Genomic DNA, 23,517 nt, shown 5'->3' with positions numbered 1-23,517 from the left:
TTTTTAGGATGTAACATGGAATATTCATATGCAACTTTGCATATTTGCTTTAAAAACAAAAAATGTAATAATGTAACATTTGTATTTTTAGCGTTAAACATGATAAATAACGGTTAAAAAAATATTCCTTTTAGTGCTGATTATCCAAAAATGGAATAAAATGTAAATTATAGTCCCCTCTAAAGGAGATCCACATTTATTACTCTCACCAAATACTGAGTAATCCATTCTATAAAATATCTAAATAATTTATAGGACAGACCCTGGAAAAGAATGTTACTGATGAGGATCGGGGAGCGTCTTTATGTAAAAATCAAATCTATATTTTATTGTAGAAATTCAATTCAGAACTCCACATTGTCATCTCTTGTACTGGACATCTTCACCATTCCTAGCAACCCCAAGACTTAGTGTATAGTCCATAGTCCCATAGTGTATAGTTCCATAGTGTATAGTCCATAGACCCTTGTGTATAGTCCCATAGTGTATAGTCCATAGTCCCATAGTGTATAGTCCATAGTCCCATAGTGTATAGTCCATAGACCCTTGTGTATAGTCCCATAGTGTATCGCCCATAGTCCCATAGTGTATAGTCCATAGACCCTTGTGTATAGTCCCATAGTGTATCGCCCATAGTCCCATAGTGTATCGCCCATAGTCCCATAGTGTATCGCCCATAGTCCCATAGTGTATCGCCCATAGTCCCATAGTGTATCGCCCATAGTCCCATAGTGCATCGCCCATAGTCCCATAGTGTATAGTCCCATAGTCGTATAGCCCATAGTCCCATAGTGTATAGTCCCATAGTCGTATAGTCCATAGTCCCATAGTGTATAGTCCATATTCCCATAGGGTAAAGTCCATAGTCCCATAGTCCATAGTGTATAGTTGCATATTTTGTAGTCCCTAGTCCATAGTCTCATAGTCCATAGCTCCTAGTGTATAGTATATAGTCTGTAGTGTTTAGTCCATAGTCTATAATCCATAGTCATTCGTCCCTAGTCTATTGTTCACAGTCTATAGTCCCTAGTCCTATAATAGTCCATAGTTCACAGTCTGTAGGTCATAGTCTATCGTCCATAGTCCCATAGTCTGTTGTCCATAGTCTGTAGACCATAGTCCATAATCTATAGTCCCTAGTCTATAATCCATAGTCCTAGTCCATCCATAGTCCCATAGTCTATAGTACATAATCTGTAGTCCATAGTCCCTATCTATAGTACTTTGTCCCATAGTACGTTGTCCATAATGTCATTGTGTGTAGTACATAATCTATAGTTCACAGTCTGTAGTCCATAGTCTCTAGTCCTTTGTTCCATAGACCGTAGTGTATAGTCCATAGTTCCATAGTCTGTAGTCCCTAGTCTACAATCAATAGTCCTAGTCCCATAGACTATAGTACATAGTCCATAGTGTATAGTCCCTAGTCTATAGTTTCTAGTGTATAGTCCCTAGTGTATAATCTATAGACTATGGTTCCCTAGTCTATAGTCCATATTCCCTAGTCCTGGGGCTACATTCCTACATACAGGGGGACCACAGAGAAGGAATGTAGCCGCCTTCTAACAGGAGGTAACATCACAGCAGCAAAAAAAAAAAGAAAGAAATGTGTAGATTTGGAGGCGGACAGCCATAGAAGGGACTTTTCACTTTGAATTGATAATACAGACTGGAAAATATAAATATATATTTTTTTTACATCAGCATTTAGTGTCACTAAGAAAATGAAGTAATACAAATCCATTTTTTAGACAATCATTTCTTTTGGTTGATATTATCTTGCAAAAATTATTTTATTTTTGTGCAATTTATAGACAAAAAAAAGCAAAACCTGAAAAATGCAAATGATCGATTGTAACCAGTCTTCGATTTAACCACTTCAGCTCCAGAACTGGTAATTGTGCGCAGGGGCGGACTGATAACTCATGGGGCCCCCGGGCAATAGGAGATTATGGGGCCACACAGTATACAATCACACAGTATACACAGACAGATGTAAAAAAAAAAACACAGATTTATACATACTGTCCCTGGTTTTACTGAGGCTGGCAACCCTGATGGGGCCCCCGGGCAGTGCCCGAGTGGCTCAATGGTCATTCCGCCCCTGATTGCGCGGTCATGTAACACTGACTCCAAATGAAATTAATATAATTTGTTTCACACAAATAGAGCTTTCTAGGGGTGGTGTTTGATCACCTCTGGGCTTTTTATTTTTTATTATATTAACGAAAAAAAGACAAATAAAAAAATAAAATGTCTTCATAAATTTTGTCCAAAATGTATTCTGCTCCATGTCTTTGGTAAAAAAAATCCTAATAAATGTATATTGATTGGTTTGGGTGAAGGTTACGGCATCTACAAACTATGGGATATATACTGGAATTTTTATTTATTTATTTTATACTAGTAATGGCGGCAATCAGCGTCATATAGCGGGACTGTAATAGTGCGGCGGACAATCTGTGAAACGAATACAGTGATACTATACACTGTCACCGGCTATAGTCACAGAGCCGGCCCAGGCTGGGCAAAGATCGCGACCATATGGTCAGGATCCGCCCGCATGCCTGGACCGGCACCCGGCTCAGCCTCGGGCTCTCAGCAAGCCGCTGCCACCCCCTTCACAGCCCAGCGCTCCAGTGAGTGCAGGGGGGGCAGAGCAGAGAGCGGTGACTAAAAGTCACCGCTCTCTGCTCAGGGATCTGTGAGAAGCGATCGATCGCTCAGTATTCAGTCTTAGAACTGGCGGGGGACAGATGCAGCATCCACCTAGCTAAGTACGAGTCTGCAAAGAAAAAAAAAAAAAAAAAAACCCATTCCCATACTTCTCTTTTAATGTGCTAGTTTGCATTGCTTTATGCAGTAGAGATGAGAGCGTTGCCATCCGTTACATTTATTTGCTAATTCCCTGTAGAGCTCTCTAAGATTGTTACATTGTATCCTCTTGTGACAATGATGTGTCTATTATGTCCTATGCTCTTCAGTTCCATCTAGTGGACATAGTTTAGTATTTTACCACTGCCCATAATAAGAGAACATTCGTTCCGAAGAGATGATAAAGAACATTTGTTTTTTTTTTCCCCCATTCACACAGAACGAATGTACATGCAGATTCGCTGGACACATTTTTTTTCTAACTAAACCCCTTAACAAACATAGGAGGAGTCATTTTAAACCCCCAAATAACTGATATCAGAAGATCGTCATTTTAGGGCGCGCTACACTCTTTGCCGAAAGAAGGGATCATATGACAGGCCCAATGCAATTGGTCTCATGGTCTTTGCTGGGCATTCTTGGGTGACAGCACCAACTCAATCCATGTGGCTGGGCACTGAGTCTCTGACCCCCCCCCCCCTCATCATCCTTTGTATCAGGAGATAGCGCCCTCTGGGTAACGTGGGGGTGGGGAATATCTCCCCGGTGTGGAGGGTTATGAGGGGCTCGGTGTCATCTGATTTGAATGGTGCTACCTTGTCTGGTTGGGGGCTGGAAAAGCAGAGGTGCCTGCAGTGTCAAGTACCCCCTGGGGGTGGCGTCCTGGGGGTGCCGGAGTACTGATTCTGCACTGGGGCTATGTCACCAAATGCTTTTTTCTGCACTTTGTCTGCTGGGCCTTCGAGGCAGCTTTTGTCACCGGGCCAGGGAAGATAGAAAACGCTCAGCGGCGCCACCTCATCCCGGAGTCGGCAAAAACAGAATACGCAATGCTCGGGAGCAGAACTGGGAAGCTGCGGGTGAGAGGCACAGCACACGGTGGCAACACGTTTCCAAGCATCAAGTCCCTTTCTCAATCCTTCAACTTTTTTTTTTTTTTTTTTTTAACTCTACTCCCTGCATACAAAGGTGACTCCACAGGACACAGAATGGAGCCACCATGAGACAGGAAGCCTGGGGCAGACGCCATGGCATTTTATTCTAGAAGCCTAACTTTGAGCTCAGCACTTCGTGACCTCCCCCCTCACCCCCGGAGGGCTCCCCAGGGATATGTTTTTTATTTTTTTTAAAGCTTACCTATTTATGAGTTCTTATGGTCGGACACGACAATCGGGGTCCACATCATCTTCTGTTAGTTGGTGGTACTCAACAGGGCTGCTGTTAGAAATCAGAGGGCCCTGTACAACCTACCTGACATCCCCCCCACCCCGCCCGAAAATATGAAATAATATTTTCACAAAAAATATACTACAATCATTATTAGTGGACACAAATACAACATTCCTGCTAAAGCTGTGTGTGTGAATGAGGTCTTGGGTCTCATTCACATGGGTGATGTTTCCTGTACAGCAGGGATAAGTCAATTAGCGGACCTCCAGCTGTTGCAGAACTACAAATCCCATGAGGCATAGCAAGACTCTGACAGCCACAAGCATGACACCCAGAGGCAGAGGCAATATGGGACTTGTAGTTTTGCAACAGCTGGAGGTCCGCTAATTGCATATACCTGCTGTACAGTGTGAGTCAGCAGCTTGTATTTGTGGAGCCGCCTGGGGCTGTGTACAGGCAGCCTATGTTACTCTATTGTGACGCAGCAGCTATATGAACACAGCCGCAGGTCCTAATTTTTGTAAACACGTCTGCAGGTCTTAATTTGACTGGTGTGTCGGTGCCAGTGTACGGCCCCTCGAGGCTATTCACCCGGACCTGCACACCCACAAAAATTAGGACCTGCGGCTGTGTTCACAAAAATTAAGACCTGCGTCTATGTTCACAAAAATTAGGACCTGTGGTTGTGTTCATAAAAATTAGGACCTGCGGCTGTGTTCATATGAATTAGGACCTGCGGCTGTGTTCACAAAAATTAGGACCTGCGTCTATGTTCACAAAAATTAGGACCTGCGGCTGTGTTGACCAAAATTTAGACCTGCGGCTGTGTTCATATAAATTAGGACCTGTGGCAATGTGCACAAAAATTAGGACCTGCGGCTGTGTTCATATAAATTAGGACCTGTGGCAATGTGCACAAAAATTAGGACCTGCGGCTGTGTTGACCAACATTTAGGCTGGCCATACACTATACAATTTTCTGATTCAATTTCCTTTAGATTTACCTTCAACTATGTAGTGCAAGGGCCTGTCTGATTGCATACAAATTGAAAGGGTTTAGGTTTGACCTCATATTATATGGTTTTGGTAAATCTAAAGGAAAGTTGAACAGGAAAATTGTATAGTGTATGGCCAGCTTTAGACCTGTGGCTGTGTTCACAAAAATTAGGACCTGCGGCTGTGTTCACAAAAATTAGGACCTGCGGCTGTGTTCACAAAAATGAAGACCTGCGGCTGTGTTCACAAAAATTGGGACCTGCGGCTGTGTTCACAAAAATTTAGACCTGTGGCTGTGTTTATAAAACGTTTTATCAACACATGTCAAAGTTTCAAAATTGTGCTTAGGCATTTCTATTTGTTTTACCCTGAGGGCGTGAAGGGGTTAAGTTCTCCAAATTCACATCGAACGTTTCCACTCACCCAGAATCACACCAAAGAAAACAGAGAGCCAAAGAAGTTTTCTACGGTAACTTTAATCAAGATTATTACGTTAAAGGGACATGGAAATTCTAGGACGTAGCTTTCGGGACTCAGGAAACCTTCAATGCATTTGGCAATATTCGTCAAACAGTAAAAACGACAATTTATTGTGCAATAAACTCCAGGGGGGGGGTTGGCATGTTGCAGAGGCGTCTTCCTCCGGCCCCCCATGCTGATAATACAGAATTCACATTGTGCACCGGGAAGAAGACGGCCCCCCACACATGGCTCTGCTGGTCTGGGGGGGGATAGACTGCGGCTGTGCTCTTATAACACGTTGTGCTTGTCTATAGAAGGTGGGCTTGCATAGGACGTCACCTAAGGTCAGAGGGTGACATTTTGGGGGGGGGGGGGGGGGGACAGTTGTGCTCACAGTTTCTTATTTTTTTGTTCTCTATACTTTGGGTTTCTCTGCAGGATAAAGTTGGCAATTTCAAAGATTAAAAAAATAGTTTCAGTAGACACAGAAGATAAAAAAATATCAACGCTATCGACCAACGACAAAATACTTCTTACTCGTTAGCTCATCAAATACGGGAGGATTAGAACACTGCTCGCTACGGCTCTAGGTCAAAGTTCTAATACTTGTTGGCAGATTTGTGGAACGTTAAAAACAATAAAAAGGTACAGAAAGCGAGTTACAGGCGACTCTCGATCATACATTCGTCTCTACAAATCTCCTAGACAGACGTGCCGATACATTCACAGATAACAATCTACAAGACAAGAAAAAAAAAAAAGAGTCCCAGGATGGCGGAGAGCACGGAGAAGAAGAACGGGAATTCGTTTTGTAGGGGGGGGGGGGGGGGGACGATGGAAGGCAGAGCTTTCATCATTTGCACCATTGTGTTACGGCTTCTCAAAGTGGTTTGGTCTGTGTGTCCGGGCTCCGCTCCATGCTGCACGGCGGGTGAGGAACGCTTGCCGAAGAAGAAATAAAAGTCGAGAAATAAACAGCAGGCTTCATTAGAATGTGTTTAGTGCAATGGTCATGATGGCCGTGTGCGGGTCCGCACTGCACCGAAATAGGAATACAAAGGGTTGTGGTTGGCACCAGATCATCACTACAGTCACATTACAGCTTCAGCGGACATGGTGGCCCCAATCCGGGACCTGAGACACGCAAAGGGGCCTCTACTGCTCAGGTGAGCGACATCCCAATCTGTCCAATGACACAGCCTGGTCATCGATCCAGTCTGCTGGTCCAGAGGACAGATTATTAGCTCTCGTGCAGGTTTTTCCCCAAGGCCACATGGGTGGTGGAATCATTTTTCTAGCAGGAGATGTAACCACTTGGCAACCTTCTCATTAGGCTGGGCTCACAACTTTGCATTTGTGCACTGACACCAATAGAAACGCATCAAAACGCGTCAGTGCGCGCTTTCAGTGCACTTTGAACATTCATCATAATGCAAAAAACACACAGAGAGGGCACAAACGTCTAGTGCATTATCTTTAACACTTTATTAAAGGGTAAATTATACTCACAAGCTAAGTGGGATGATAGAATGTTTCAGGGAACTGGCCCCCTTCCTTAAAGCTATAGCCAAAGCTCTGAGGAAGGGGTCCAGTTCCACGAAACTGTTATCAGCCCTCTTGGCTTGTGAGTGTAATTCATGTCTTCCTATACCCTTTAATAAAGTGCTAAAGATAATGCATTCTTTCTGTTTCTGCTTTGTACAATGTTGGATTTCCCCCAATCTGAGGAGGGCTGCACCGCCTATCCTTCCAGTCCGAGTTGACTCTTGTGGGATTCGTGGCACTATGACAGGTGCCTCTACTGTTTCAGAGCGCTGAAGTGCCAAGTTTACTTGGCTATCTCCTATGCATCATAACGCAAATCGTTGCAACCTTGACATAATGCTTTTACGTGCGCCATATGGGGTCCATGCGCACCTTGAAGGACTTTATTGCATGTCCTAATGGCGGTGTTGCGATGCGTTCCCCTTGATTCAATTGGAATAAGCATCAAGCGAAAAAGCAAAAATGTGAATCCAGCCTCAATGCAGTACTGCTGACCAAAAAATATTGGTAGTAAAAACATTTTATCACCCATTTAGCTGGACGCTGGTACCTTATGCCACAGCTTAGAGATGTGATTTTAGCGCGAGGGAAATTTCCCTTTGTTGACCATACGACCAACATTATGATCAACTGATATGGTGATCACTTGGATAAAAAAATGTAATCATTGTTACAATCAATAACTGACCATTACTGGTGAATCATTTTTGGTGGAAAACCCAACAGAATTTGACAAACTTGATTTTTCTTTTGAATCTTCCCCCCCCATTTGAAACCAAATCTACACTCTATGGCCAAAAGTCTGTGAACACTTGACCATCACACTTATTTAACCTTGTTGGACATCCTGATCCAGAGTCATGGCCTTTATTGGGAGCCGCCTCCCTTTGTGGCTATAAAAAACCTCCACTCTTCTGGGAACTCATTGTAGACTTCCCATTGCAGAACTGTGGCCATTAATATTGAGCCGTCCTCCCCATGGCCATTAATATGGATTTTTCCCTCCATTACAGCTATGCCAGCCTTCACAGAACTTGTTGAACCTCCCTTTCCAGAACCGTAACCATTAATACTGAGTCACCCCTCCTATAATATTGAATGGACCCTCCTTTGTAGTTACACCAGCCTTTACTCTCCTGGGAAGACCTTGTTGAACTTCCCATTACAGAACCACGATCATTAATATTGAGCCCCCCCATCCCATGGCCATTAGAATGGGGCTGTCCCTCCTTTGTAGTTACACCAGCCTTCAATCTTCTGGAAAGACCTTGTTGAACTACCCATTGCAGAACCATGACCATTAATATTGAGTTGCCTCCTCCTCCCCCCCCAATGGCCATTAATACTGAGTTGCCTTCCCTCCCCCATCGCTGGTAATAAGGAGTCCCATCCCCCCCTTTTACATTAATATGGAGTTGCTCCCTTCACGGCTATAACACCATAGACTCTTCTAGGAAGGCTTTCCACAAGATTTTGGAGTGTCTGTGGCAATGTGTGCCCATTTGTGAGGTCAGGTACTGATGTTGGGTTGGAAGACCTGGCTCACACGTTGGGCCTCACATTGGGCACCAAAAAAAGACCCAGCTTGCAACTGACATTCCAATTCATCCCAAAGCTGTTCAGTAGGGTGGAGGTCAGGGTTATGTGCAGGACACTCGAGTTCCTGCACACCAAACTGGTTCTCCATGTCTTTATGGAGCTGGCTTTGTACACAGGGGACAGTCATGCTGCAACAGAAAAGGGTCTTCATCAAACTGTTACCACAAGGCTGGAAGAGCTCAATTGTCTCCAACGTCTTTGTATGAATGAGGATTACCAGGACCCTTCACTGGAGACACCTGAACTCCATCATTTGGGGGGGGGGGGGGGGGGGGGGGTTCACATACTTTTGGCCATATAGTATACATTTGACTGTTTATCATTTTGTGTATGTCAGCATTGGGCAGATTGTTATATGAAATATATTTGATTATGAAGAACACTATAGTGCACATTGGGGATGAGTACATTAATTAAATTCCTCGGCACATGATTGGATTCTAAAGGCTTAGTGAAAAAAGCACTTCTTTAGTAAATCACCCCCAACGTGCCGCTATGTACTGTACCTCACAAGCTGGACTTCTTTTACATGCAGCACTGATATAAATGTTTTGCAATGAGAAGTGGATGGCGTGTGCAGTGACACCCAAATAACCATCTCTGTGCAGCCCGACCATCATCTGTGCTGCAAATAACATCAAACTCCATTTTTTCAACCACCAGAAACAGAGGCTTTGATGCTATGGGCAACACAGACAGTTTTATCTACAAGGCTGCTTGTATCTCTGACCAGTCTGGAGGAATGTAGGAAGGATTGACGTGATCTGAGAATATTACAATGTTCCACACCAGGTTCTTATGTCCGGGACTGACCATGGGATGTAACATGGAGCTATAGGCTCTTCATGAATACTGTAGTGACCATCCACAGGCAGAAGCTCAAAGCAGCAATGTATATATATTCTCATTAGTATTCTCATTAGCAGTGTGCTGCCACCTTGTGGTGATATCTGGTGCTGCATCACAACCAAACGTTGAGACATTACAGATTTTGGCACATGGTGACTCAGCGGTAATGGAACTACAAGTCCCAGCAGGGCTCTCTGGTTCCTGCAGTTCCACCGTAGCTGCAGCCTTTTATTTGTAAGCCTGTATAGGTCCCATATTGCTGGTGCTCCCAGTGTTCTGCCCAGTGCAGAGTGCGTTTCCCACACATGGCGTGTTCCCAGAAGTCTCTGCTGCCTCCAGGAGAGACAGGACCCTTCTACCACTAGACCGTATAAAATCCAGCAGCCTTATTTATATTAGAAATAATACCAGTACAGATATGACGCCATATACCAGCCCTGTGCCAGGTTCCTTTTGGCTTTTTTTTTAATTTTGATGTGCTTTCTGTGATGGTACCTAACCTAAATGTTGGATGGCCAAGGCAAAGTGTCCTATAGCAGCTAATGCTTCAACAAATATGTCACTGTAACCCTCTTTTTTATTTGTTGTGCTTTTTGTGATGGTACCTAATCTAAACGTTGGGTGAGGGCTCCCCTTTTTCTCTTAGTAGTGCCTCTAAGCCGCTCGACAGAATATCTCACCTACTTCCTGAAACATTCTGGTTCTTGGTTCCATAACTTTTATCTATGGAGGTTTATTATGTCTGTGAGCTGTGAAAATTCTCCGGAATACTGAGCCATCCCAAGATCTAAACTCTGGAACTGGGAGAAGACAGCAGACTGGACAATGGCATTGTGTCCTATAGCAGCTAATGCTCCAACAAAAAAGTCACTATTCCCCCTGTTTTTATTTAATGTGCTTATGTGATGGTACTTAACCTAAATGTTGGATGGGGGTTCCCCTTTTCTCCCTGTACCGCTGACCGTCCCTTTAAGCCCCTCAACAAAATGTCTCACCTACATCCTACAAAGTTCTTGCTCTTACCTCTACAACGTTTATGCAATTTATGGAGATTTATTACGTCTCTGAGATGTGAAGATTCTCTGGATTACAGAGCCACCCCAAAATCTAAACTCTAGAAGTGGGAGAAGACAGCAGACTGGACAATGACACTATATACCGGCCAATCCAATAATCCAAACATGGCAAAGTGTCCTATAGCAGCTAATGCTCCTAAAAAAAAGTAATTCCCCCCTCCCTTTTTTGTTTGCTGTGCTTTCTGTGATGGTACCTAACCTAAATGTTGGATGGTAGGTTCTCCTTTTCCCCTTGGTGTACTGGCTGTCCATTTAAGCCGCTTGACAGAATGTCTCACCTACTTCTAAACATGGCAAAGTGTCCAATAGCAGCACATGCTCCTGAAAAAAGTCACCTCTGATGCCTTTGTGGAGCTTTTTCCATTGTCAATGAAGACTCGGAGCTCTGCTGTAACTGAGGTTCAAACTGCATGCGGCCATGAAATTTAACCCTTTCTTGGCAGTACTCTCGATTTTGAAACTACAGTTAAAAAATACTGACTCAAGGCCTTAAGATCCAATGGGTTGGCGTCCATGTGGTATATAACTCAAGAACACTACCAAAAGGGAAAAGCCAACAATGTGGACTCAAATGACCCAAAATTTACTCTTGAGCCCACATTATTGGTTTTTCTAATCTAGTAGCGTCCTTAAGACTGCCATTTGCAATTTCCTTCAGCAGAGAGAATTGACAAGAAGGAATTCAACGAGTCAGTAAAATGTAGTTCAGTTTCGGGTCATATAAAGTGCCTAATCCAAAGGAGAAGATCTGCTGCATTCCAAAAATTGGATGGACTTTTTTCAACCAGATTATCTATGGCCAACATTAACATAGAAACCTTCTCTGGGATTCTCTGTTCATGTTGTCGGGATGACTAAAGTTACCAGCATTGGAATTTTCTTTGGAGTTTTGCTAGTCTTCCCCTTTGGATTAATGCAGTCAATGGGTCATAGGGTGAGCCCTTGCTGTTGTTTAGCACCTGATGTTCCTTGAGGGTGATCTGACTCAGAGCTTGGGAGCAGCCTACTCTATGCTCTGTATATAAAGTGCTGGCATCCAGACTGGACTGACTGGCTCATGAACTTCCTTCCTTAAGTGTGCGTTACAAAATGAACCCAAGGCAAAGCCCCCTGATAGAGCTGGTATATCCATTAAGGGCATGAAAGTTTAGGTATCATGGCACAAAGGGCCGGTATATGGGGTACATTTTGGCAAATCCCGATATTTGTATATTTGGGTAATGGAACAAAATTTGTCACCTGGCCAGGAACTCTGGGCAGACCCAGATTAGTAATACCTTTGTAGGGTAACAGGTATAGAATTATTAGGAAGACTTGATTCAAGCTGCTGGATCAATAACTTCCTTGGTGGCTTCTGGGTTGGCAGTGGTAAGAAGTCTAAAACAGAGACGCAGAGACAGTTTGATCCACAGGGGGGGCGCTGCGGTACCCTTACGAAAGAGAATTTGGAATGTCCCTCATGGTACGCGCAGCTTGGTAGCAGCTCCTTATTTGTGTCATCAGTCAGTGGCGCACTGGGCGGATGTGTATGTAGACGCAGCAGGTTGGGAAAGTGGCCCCTTCTGTCACATAGTGGCCGTCCACTTCCTGCTGTCCTTCTCAAGTAACAGGAATAAGAAGTGTTTGCATTTCTCTTCTTCTCTCTCCCCAGTTCAGTAAAATGTCCTACGTTGCCGGGGAAGAGTTACGGAGGACACACAACCCCTGGCCTCCCCGGGTTAAAAAAAAAAAAAAAACAGAGCTTATAAAACTCTAAAAAATACAATTTCATGTAAACTAAAATTAGAAGAGTTAGATCTACGTTGTCAGATGATGCCATCTCTCTTCCCCCTGTGTTCTCCCAAAGCGCACATGGTTGGTGTCCTGGCAATGAGAGTCGGGGGCAGGGCGATCCGGGGCCGTGGCTCCTCTGCTCAGCAGCTGAACGATTGATGTCTCCTCGTGGATGGGAGAAACAGTTTGATAGTTATTCTGTTGAATGCTCTGAGGTGACGGGTTGGAAAGAGGACAATGGAGGATACGACTGGTCTGGATGAAGACAAAAGGGGGACGGGGTGGGGGTCAGGGGGGGAGGGTAAAGACGCATCCATACCACCAGTGCCTTTCTCCACCCCTTCCTTAGGAGCTGGTTACACTTTAGAGTCCTGGCTGTGGGCCTGCCCGTTGCTGCCCTGTATTGTTAGGCCGATCTCCTCCTTCTGCTTCTCCGGGTTCAGCGGCTGGATCTCGGGGCTACCCTCCTCTAGTGCATATCGACCAGTCCGGTGTTCAAGCAGAGCTGGTCCCCAGTCCTTGCTGGCCTTCACCGAGTTCTTCAACCGCTGCCAATGGGACAAGAAACAAATCAGAGGCCAAGAAGTGCACCAATCACTTGACCTGTAAACTAAATTGATGGTAATAGCAGGAAGCCCCAGGTGCCTGAACATTCTGTCAGACCTTTGGAGCACGACCCAGAACCTCCCCCACCCCACTATTGGCCTATGATTGCGGCCTCGCTCACCAACAATGAAGTGCTGGAGATGGGATGGTGCAGATTAAAACCAACAGGAATCCTATCAGTGCACCCCAACCTTGCAGGGTGTGGCACCCTACAGGACCATTGTGACTCTAACAAACCATGTGACTCCATCAACTCTTGTGTCACTAACAACCCCCGTGTCACCATCAAGCCCCCCATGTCTCCAACAACCCTGTGTCTCTAGCAACTCTGGTGACTCTTGTGACTCCAATGACCATTGTTTTTCCAGCATCCCTTGTTACCCCAGTGACCCCTGTGTCTATAATGACAATGACCGTCGTGTCTTCAGCAACCCTTGTGACTCTAGAAACCCTTATGACTCCAGCAACCCCTGTGTCTCCAGCTACCTTTGTGACTCCATTAACTCCTTTGTCTCCAGTGACCTCTGTGTCTCCAGTGACTCCTGCGAACCAGTGACCCTTGTGTCCCCAGCAAACATTGCGTTTCCAGTGACTTTAGTGAACCAGTGACCCTTGTGTCCCCAGCAAACATTGCGTCTCCAGTGACTTTAGTGAACCAGTGACCCTTGCATCTCCAACAGTGACCCTTGTGTCTCCAGCTATCCTTGTGAACCAGTGACCTTTGTGTCACCAGCAAACCTTGCGACTTCTGCAACCCCTCTGTCCCTGGTGATCCATGTGTCCCAATCATTCCTTCTGACTCCATCAACCCCAGTGTCTCCAGTGACTCTTGTGAATCAATGACCTCTGTGTCTCCAGCGACTCTTTTGAACAAGTGACCCTTGTGACTTTAGAAACCACTATGCTCCCAGTGTCCCCTGTGTCTCCAGTGATTGGTGTCCCCAGTGACCCTTGTGTCTCCAGCGACTCTTGTAAACTAGTGACCCTTGTGTCCCCAGTGACATTTGTCTCCCCAGTGACCCTTGTGTCTCCAGCAAACGTGTCTCCAGTGACCCCTGTGTCTCCAGCAAGTATTGTGAACTAGTGACCCTTGTGTCCCCAGTAGCCCTTGTGTCTCCAGCAACCATTGTGTCTCCAGTGACTCCTGTAAACCAGCGACCCTTGTGTCCCCAGTGACCTTTGTGTCTTCAGTGACCCTTGTGTCTCCATTGACCCCTGTGCCTCCAGCAACCATTGTGTCTCCAGTGATCCCTGTGTCTCCAGTGACTCCTGTGAAACAGCGACCCTTGTGTCCCCAGTGACCCTTGTGTCCCCAGTGACCCTTGCATCTCCACCAACCCTTGTGTCTCCATTGACCCTTGTGTCCCTAATGATCCCTGTTCCTCCAGCGACTTATGTGAACCAGTGACCCTCTGTGTCTCCAACAATCCCTGTGTCTCCAGCTACCCTTGTGAACCAGTGACCCTTATGTCTTTGGCTATTTTTGTGACTTCAGAAACCACTGTGTCTCCAGCAATTGTTGTGTCCCCAGTGTCTCCAGCAACTCTTGTTAACCAGTGACCCTTGTGTTCCCAGTGTCTCCAGTGACCCCTGTGTCTCCAGCAACTCCTGTGAACCAGTGGCCCTTGTGTCCCCAGTGACACTTGTGTCTCCAGCGACCCTTGTGTCTCCATTGACCCTTGTGTTCCTAGTGACCCCTGTGCCTCCAGCGACTCTTGTGAACCAGTGACCCCCTGTGTCTCCAACAATCCCTGTGTCTCCAGCTACCCTTGTGACTTTAGAAACCACTGTGTCCCCAGTGACCCCTGTGTCTCCAACACTCGATGTGTCCCCACTGTCTTCAGTGACTATTGTGAACCAGTGACCCTTGTGTCCCCAGTGACTCTTGTGTTCCCAGAGACCCTTGTGTCCCCAGTGACCCCTGTGTCTCCAACACTCGATGTGTCCCCACTGTCTTCAGTGACTATTGTGAACCAGTGACCCTTGTGTCCCCAGTGACTCTTGTGTTCCCAGAGACCCTTGTGTTCCCAGTGACCCTTGTGTTCCCAGTGACCCTTGTGTTCCCAGTGACCTCTGTGCCTCCAGCGACTCTTGTGAACCAGTGACCCCCTGTGTCTCCAACAGTCCCTGTGTCTCCATTGACCCTTGTGTTCCTAGTGACCCCTGTGCCTCCAGCGACTCTTGCGAACTAGTGACCCTTGTGTCACCAGCAACCATTGTGTCCCCAGTGACCCTTGTGTCTCCATTGACCCTTGTGTTCCTAGTGAGCCCTGTGCCTCCAGCGACTCTTGTGAACCAGTGACCCCCTATGTCTCCAACAATCCCTGTGTCTCCAACAATCCCTGTGTCTCCAGCTACCCTTGTGACTTCAGAAACCACTGTGTCCCCAGTGACCCGTGTCTCCAACACTCGTTGTGGCCCCAGTGTCTTCAGTGACTATTGTGAACCAGTGACCCTTGTGTTCCCAGTGACCCTTGTGTTCCCAGTGACCCTTGTGTTCCTAGTGACCCTTGTGTTCCTAGTGACCCTTGTGTCTCCATTGACCTTTATGTCCCCAGTGACCCCTATGCCTCCAGCGACTCTTGTGAACCAGTGACTCTTGTGTTCCCAGGGACCTTTGTGTCTCCAGTGACTCCTGTGAACCAGTGACCCTTGTGTCCCCAGTGACCCCTGTGTGTCCAGCGACTCTTCTGAACCAGTGACCCTCGTGTCTACTACAATTCCTGTGTCTCCAGTGCTCCCAGCACATCCTATTGCATGCAGTTACCCTAGGGCAGGGGTCTCACTGGTGACCCTTCAGCTGTTGCAGAACTACAATTCCCATAAGGCATTGCAAGGCTGACAGTTACAAGCATGACTCCCATAGGCAGAGACATGAAGGGACTTGTAGTTCTGCAACAGCTGGAGGGCCGCCAGTTTGAGACCCCTGCCCTAGGGCATCCTGTGTTATCCTGTGACTTCACTGCGCCTCCATGACACCTGCGTCTCTGTGCAGCCTAAGGAACACTCCTGTATGTCCTGGATGGTTTCTGGGTAGAGAACCCAGAGAAAAGTCTAAGTGCATAAAACACAAAGTGAGCACCACATCAATTGTTGTTGTTAGTCCTTATACAGAATAACACAAAATGTTGTCTCCAACACATTTCAATCCCCCCTTCATCAGGGCTGAAAGAATACAAAAAGAGAAATGCAACATATAAAAATAGAAAATATTTTCTAAGATATAAAATCATTTTCTAGGTTTATTCATTTGTATACTTTGCATTTCCTGTGTTGGATTCTTTCAGTCCTGATGATGGGGGGACTGTAGCACCCCCTCCTGATATGTAATGGGTATAACTTGTTATAACAGGTATCCCTCCAGGACATGTGTAGGGAAGCCACATATTAGGACTGACTAGCTCTCAGAAGATATCTGGAAGTGTCAGGGAGTCAATTATAGGAACAGAAAGAAGATTCTGAGAATTCTTGTCTACAAAACAAGTACTATTGCCATGGCTGCAAAGAAGCATGGCATGGGATGGAAAGATTGTCCGATACACGACAGGGCTGCATGCGTCTATGTATGAGATGTTGGTGTCCATGAATTACCTGCCCATCCTATAGACCCACCTGGAGGAAGGTGTCCCCTTCGGACCGCGAGATCTCGAAGATGGCATATCCGGGGATACAGATGACCGAGGACAGCGCCATCAGAAACCCCAGCGAGATGGCCCAGCCTGGGTAGAGGTACTCGTTGTATGTGATTGGCCGATATTGAATAACCGTAAAGATTAAGATGAACTGGAGAGAAATCAGAAAATAAAAATGTGAGCTTGGAGGACTCCTTCACGTGTAAATGTATATAGATTGCATATGAAGCCCAGAGCAACCAATCAGAATCCCTTTTATATATTAAATTCTGCACTGCATGCTGATTGGTTGCTTTGTTCATATTAAAGTCACTACAAGGTGAACAAGAAAGACAAAAGTGAGATGAGATCTGATTGGTGGAAGTTCCCACACTCATTCCCACCCTCCGCTGTAATAAGCCCCTCCTCCACATGGCGTTCAGCAATTCAAGTACACCCACTGGGCCCCTGCCTACTGCATCACCGAAAAAGCCAGGGTACTACTACTATTCCTTATGAATGAATGTACCCCAGATGATATTACTATGTGAGCGGATTGATCTCACATTTCAAATAGTTCTGCCAGCCAAAAGAGTTAATCAGAAGAGGCACTGCCAATCAGCACACACACCCCAGTGCTAAGGTATGTTAGGTACTACCAATGATCTGATGGGGGAATTCTTCCCTGAAGCCCACTATCCAACTTACACCAGTGATTTGGGGGGGGGGGGGGGGGCTCTTCTTTCCTGGGGACCGCTATCCAACTTACACCAGTGATTTGGGGGGCTCTTTATTCCTAGTGACCACTATCCGACTGACACCAATGATTTGGGGGCTATTATCTCCTAGCGGTCACTCTCCCACTGGCCAATGCTTTGGGGGCCTAGTCTCTTCTAGTGGCCACTCTCCCACTGGCTGGTGATTTGGCGGCTATTCTTTCCTGGTGAACATTATTTAACTGGCCAATGATTTGGGAGCTATTTATTCCTGGAGACCACTATCCCACTGGCCATTGATTTGGGGGGCTAGTCTTTCATGGTGACCGCTACCCCACTGACACCAATGATTTGGGGGCTATTATCTCCTGGTGACCATTTTCTCACTGGCCAATGATTTGGGGAGGGGGGGGGGGGGGCTAGTCTCTCCTAGTGGCCACTTTCCCACTGGCCAATGATTTGGGGGCTATTATCTCCTGGTGGACACTTTTCCACTGGCCAATGATTCAGGGGGCTAGTCTTTCCTAGTGGTCACTGTTCCACTGGCCAGTGATTTGGAGGCTATTCTTTCCCGGTGGTCACCATCCCACTAATACCAATGACAGGAGGCTATTATCTCTTGGCGGTCACTTCCCCACCGGCCAATGATTTGGGAGGCTATTATATCTCTTGGCTGCCACTCTCCCACTGGCCAATGATTTGGGAGGCTAGTCTCTCTTAATGGCTGCTATCCCACTGGCCAGAGATTGGGGGGCGATAATTTCCCGGTGGACAATGATTTGGAGGTCTATTCTTTCCCTGTGGCAACTATTACATGAACACCAATGATTTGGGAAGCTATATTATCAATGATTTGGGGGGGGGGACTTTCTCCTTGGGACCACTATCCAGCTGACACCAGTAATTCAATAATTTTGGGAGGTATTCTCCTCTGGGAGAAATTATCCAATTATTTTGGGTTATGCTCCCCTAGAGATCACTATCCACTGATACTAATTATTTGCAGGCCATTCTTCTTTTTAATACCTATTTTGCATTTCCATACTTTTATTGTATGAGTTTATTTTTTAATTACTGTTGTGTGTGACAAGTTTTGGAAGAATTTACTGGTCTCACTAAAGCCTCGTACAAGCGGTACGATTGTTGGCCAACCGAGCGCCTGATTTTTGTCCAAAAGGGCGTGTGCCAGGATCTTGTTTTGCATACAAACGTTACACAAATTGTCATACCACGAACACGAACGTAGTGACGTACTACGAGGAATTTCAGCTCTTGAGCGCCACCCTTTGGGCCCCTTCTGCTAATTTTGTGGTGAGCATTGATTCCGAGCATGCGCGTTTGTGCTTTCGACTTTTGTGTGACGGATTTGTGTACTGACCATACGAAAATCAGACGTTAAACCGTTGTCCGCCGAAAATGTACTAGCCTGTCATCCAACATTTGTTGGCGGAAAATTGGACAATTGTCAAAAGGAGCGTACTAACAGTAAGATTTTAGGACAACAGTCTGTGAACAGACAATCCCCTGCCAACAATCATACCGTGTGTACGAGGCTCCAGTCATTCCCACCTAATAGAAGAGAGGATACAATATATGGAAATGCGGATATCACTAAATACAGCCAATCATCATCCCTTCCTGCATGTCTGTGGATCTTCCAGCACAAAGAAAAGCAAACAATTCCGCTAAACTAGATCATCGCATTGCGGGGGACTCCACTGGGGGAGAAAAAAGACGTTGATGCTGCAGATGTAGGATAAGACTCCAGTCGGAAGGAACCTGTATATAATAATAGCATAAAAAAAAGAACAACAGATATTCCCAGCAAAGAGGTGCTGGAAGTATTGGCAACACCGGGAAATAATTCTGTACTGGGATCTCTCAGATTGTCTTTGGGCTCCATTCACACTCGTGCGACTTGTAATGCCACTTTGGACATCAATGTTATATGACAAGTGGTTCCCCATGTTTTCCAATGATAACCCTTCATATATGAGCGACTTAAAGTTGCAGCGACTTCAAAGTTGTTCCTGCACTTTTTTGGCCCAACTTTCATGCAACTTGAGGTCCATAGACTTCAATGTTAACCCTCAGAAGTTGCATGAAAGTCGTATCTGAATGTTATACAATGCAACTTGTGTGCAACAGTTGGTACCAATATTTGGTCCTAATTTTGTGTCGAACTGTAACCTTTAACCCCTTCAATACCGGGAACTTTCACCCCCTTCCAGCCCAGACCAATTTTCAGCTTTCAGCGCTCTCACACTTTGAATAACAAGTGCGCGGTCATGTGACGCTGTACCAAAACAACATTTTTATCATTTTTTTCCCCCACAAATAGAGCTTTCTTTTGGTGGTATTTGATCACCACTCGGGTTTTTATTTTTTGCGCTACAAATAAAAAAAGACTCGAAAATTAAAAGAAAAAAAAAAAAGTTTTTCTTTGTTTTTGTTACAAAACTTTGTAAATAAGTACGTTTTTTCCTTCACTGATGGGCACTGATGATGAGGCACTTATATGTGGCACTGATAGGTGACACTGATAATCAGCACTGACGGACACTGATAGGTGGCACTCATGGGCGGCACTGATAGATGGCACTGTAATGCAGAACTGATCAGGAGCCACTGGCAGGCATCACTGATGGGCACTGATTACCATCCCTGTTGGGCATTGATGGGCATACCTGGTGGTCCTGGGTGGGCATCCCTGGTGGTCCTGGGTGGGCATCCTCGGAGGGCTGCACTGATAACCAGTCAGCGCAGACCCCCCTCACTGTCAGGAGAACAGCCCTCTGGCTCTTCTCTACTCACGTCTGTCAGTGTGATTAGAGGAAAAGCCGATAAACAGCTCTTCCTATTTACACTGTGATTGGACACAGCTGATCATGTGGTAAAGAGCCTCCGTCACAGGTTCTTTACCAAGATTGGAGATGCAGTGTGTCAAACTAACACCACACCACCGATCGCCGTGATGCGCGCCCCCAGGGGCGCTTGCTGGCTTGTTATCCTTCTGGATGTCATATGACGCCCAGTTAGGATAACTGAACCACTTCCTGGCCATCATTCTGCTATAGGCCGGGACAGAAGTAGTTAAAGTCCCCTAGTCTTTCTCTCTTTGTGTGCAACATTTGTTCATTATCACCGGCCAAAGCCAAAGTCGAATCCAAGTTGCACCCATCCAAAGTTGCGTCAAAGTTGCACTCAAAAATTGGAGCAACTTTGGAGTCGTACAAAGGTGAATGGAGCCTTAGTAAAGAAAGGAAAAGATACAACATTGAGTTAAGTGGCTCCCCATCGCGGGAAGGCCGCCCATCGCTGGTGTCCCCAAAGCTGGTGTCCCCATTGCTGGAAGGCCGCCCAACGCTGGTGTCCCCAAAGCTGGTGTCCCCATTGCTGGAAGGCCACCCATCACTGGTGTCCCCAAAGCTGGTGTCCCCATTGCTGGAAGGCCGCCCATCGCTGGTGTCCCCAAAGCTGGTGTCCCCATTGCTGGAAGGCCGCCCAACGCTGGTGTCCCCAAAGCTGGTGTCCCCATCGCTGGAAGGCCACCCATCACTGGTGTCCCCAAAGCTGGTGTCCCCATCACTGGAAGGCCGCCCATCGCTGGTGTCCCCAAAGCAATCTCTCCTGAGTCTCGATTGCTTCTATACTGGCTACAAAAAACATTGATCTTCCAGCAGGTTTTAGATGTTGTATCCTTTCCTTCCTTTACTAAGAATGATCTGCAGCAATCCCGGCATAGACTTCTTCCCTGGAATATCCCCTTATGTACCTAGATCAGTGAAGGCATTCAGGAGAGACTTACAAAGATAATGGCCGGGGAGATGAACCGCCAGCAGACCTGGAAGAAGAGGGGAGGGGGGAACCCCAACATCATCTCAATGTCCTTGAAGTAGTTCCGGTGACCTGGGAGAGGGAAGAGAGGATCAGACACACACATCATTTTGAACATTAACACCTTAACAGCCTTTTGTGTATGTTGTTTGTTGAATTTTTTTTTTTTTTTGGTGACATATTTTTTTATATGGTGTCATAAGAAAAACGCCATTTTTACTTAAGTTTTCATAAATTAACTGAGTCCCCCCGCCCCTACATCAATGGAAAAACATCGGGTGCAACAATGTGCATTGTGTCTTCAGTTATGTACATCACATATATGGAAATGATCAACCAATTGAAGGAATACAGAGAACCCCAAAGTCACTGAAGGACACGGCTGGATTTTGGCCGGCTGGACATGCATGCAAATTTTGCTGTTAATCGTCTATTAAAGTTCTACATCCAATGGGAATGATGTACCGAAGGGTCACTCACCATAAATATACATTATAGACACACACATGATACAGGAAATGATGACCAGAGAAAAGCTGGCTGCGTAATTATCCATCAGAAGGAGCCAATAGATTCCAGCCTATAGGAGAGAAGGACACAGATTGGAGCCAATCACCCGAGAGATAATAATAATAATCTCCAAAGAGATAATAATAATAATAATAATAATCTGAGAAAAGCGCTAACACTATAGCGTGAACTGTCTGTGCTCCACCATTGGTGTCCCCCAAGATGGACTTCCAACACTGAAAAGAGCTTCTTGTTGTTATTTCTTACACAGTGTCAATTGATGGCCACCTGCACCATACTACTGGGACTGATGGCCACCTGCACCATACTACTGGGACTGATGGCCACCTGCACCATACTACTGGGACTGATGGCCACCTGCACCATACTACTGGGACTGATGGCCACCTGCACCCCACTACTGGGACTGGTGGCACCTAGAGCTGCACAATTAATCGTCAAGAATTGTTATAGCGATCTTGACTAAAGTGTTTCACAATTCTTTCTATGCAAAGAATTCTCTCTGCGCTTCTGAAGCCACTCTGCCAAGAATCACAACATTCTTTATCAGTTGAACATAAGTATAAACATTGTAACAATTTGTCAATGGAATAGACTTCCTGTGCAAGTGGAAAAAAGTTTAACCACTTAAACACCAAACCTTTTTCTGACATTTTGTTGGTTTCAAGTTAAAATCATTTTTTTTTTTTGCTTGAAAATTACTTAGAACCCCCAAACATTATATATATTTTTTTAGTAGAGACCCTAGAGAATAAAATGGTGGTTGTTGCAATATTTTATGTCACACTGTATGTGGTCTTTCAAATGCAATTTTTTTGGAAGAAAAAAAAAAAAACAGTAAAGCTAGCCCATTTTTTTTTGTATAATGTGAAAGATTTTACAATGCGAGAATCGTGAGAGAATCGCAATCTTTTTATCCTAAGCAAAAAAAAAAATCGTGATTCTCATTTTGGCCAGAATCGTGCAGCTTTAGTGGCACCCTGCACCCAAACTACTGGGACTGGCGGCCACCTGCACCCAAATACTGGGACTGGCAGCCACCTGCACCCCACTACTGGGACTGGCGGCCACCTGCACCCAAATACTGGGACTGGCAGCCACCTGCACCCCACTACTGGGACTGGCGGGCACCTGCACCCAAATACTGGGACTGGCAGCCACCTGTACCCCACTACTGGGACTGGCGGCCACCTGCACCCAAATACTGGGACTGGCAGCCACCTGCACCCCACTACTGGGACTGGCGGGCACCTGCACCCAAATACTGGGACTGGCAGCCACCTGTACCCCACTACTGGGACTGGCGGGCACCTGCACCCAAATACTGGGACTGGCAGCCACCTGCACCCCACTACCGGGACTGATGGCCACATGCACCCCATTCTCCAGACTAACAGCCACCTGCACCTCACTCCCCAGACTGACAGCCACCTGTACCCCATTACCTGAACTGACAGCCTTAGAATGACAGCCACCCTGTTCATACAGCTATGTGCAAAAATTATGAGTCCACCCCCCCCCCCCCCCCCCCGGGTAATATTTTTAATCAATTTTCCTTTTTATTACCTTGTAATATAATCATGAAATAATTTGCAAGCTGAAAAGTTTGGTGCAATATAACCCCCTCTAGCTGAATAATTTATTTATATGGATCTATATAGTAGAACAAACAGAGGGACATCGGAGGAGGGGAAGAGGGATTCATCTCCAACAGAAGGACAACTGGCGCTGTGCTTGATGAGGTACAGCTGAGCTCACTATCAGTCTAAAGCCGGCCATACATGTATCGCAATTCGGCCCATTCAGCAGGAACCAGCCGAATTTCAATCCATGTATGGGCACTGAGGTTGTACAGAAGTCGATCTACCGATC

General features: G+C 45.9%; 1 protein-coding gene across 5 annotated transcripts in view; it reads right to left on the bottom strand.

The window, feature by feature from the left end:
* Positions 1-5,497: 5,497 nt before the first annotated feature.
* Positions 5,498-23,517, bottom strand: part of SLC6A9 (solute carrier family 6 member 9) — a 195,620-nt gene continuing 177,600 nt past the window's right edge. For all 5 annotated transcript variants that reach the window (XM_073593985.1, XM_073593987.1, XM_073593988.1 and 2 more), the window contains 4 exons: positions 21,595-21,694; positions 21,086-21,186; positions 16,563-16,733; positions 5,498-12,892 (listed from right to left, as the gene is read on the bottom strand). In XM_073593985.1, the coding sequence (XP_073450086.1) occupies positions 12,701-12,892; positions 16,563-16,733; positions 21,086-21,186; positions 21,595-21,694 (564 nt within the window). In that variant the 3' untranslated portion in view covers positions 5,498-12,700. The remainder of the gene's footprint in view (positions 12,893-16,562; positions 16,734-21,085; positions 21,187-21,594; positions 21,695-23,517) is intronic.

Source organism: Aquarana catesbeiana, linkage group LG07, assembly GCF_042186555.1.
Source record: "Aquarana catesbeiana isolate 2022-GZ linkage group LG07, ASM4218655v1, whole genome shotgun sequence".
Classification (NCBI taxonomy): Eukaryota; Metazoa; Chordata; class Amphibia; order Anura; family Ranidae; genus Aquarana; species Aquarana catesbeiana.
Note: the sequence above shows the minus strand (reverse complement) of the source record. Positions and strands in the feature narration are given on the sequence as shown.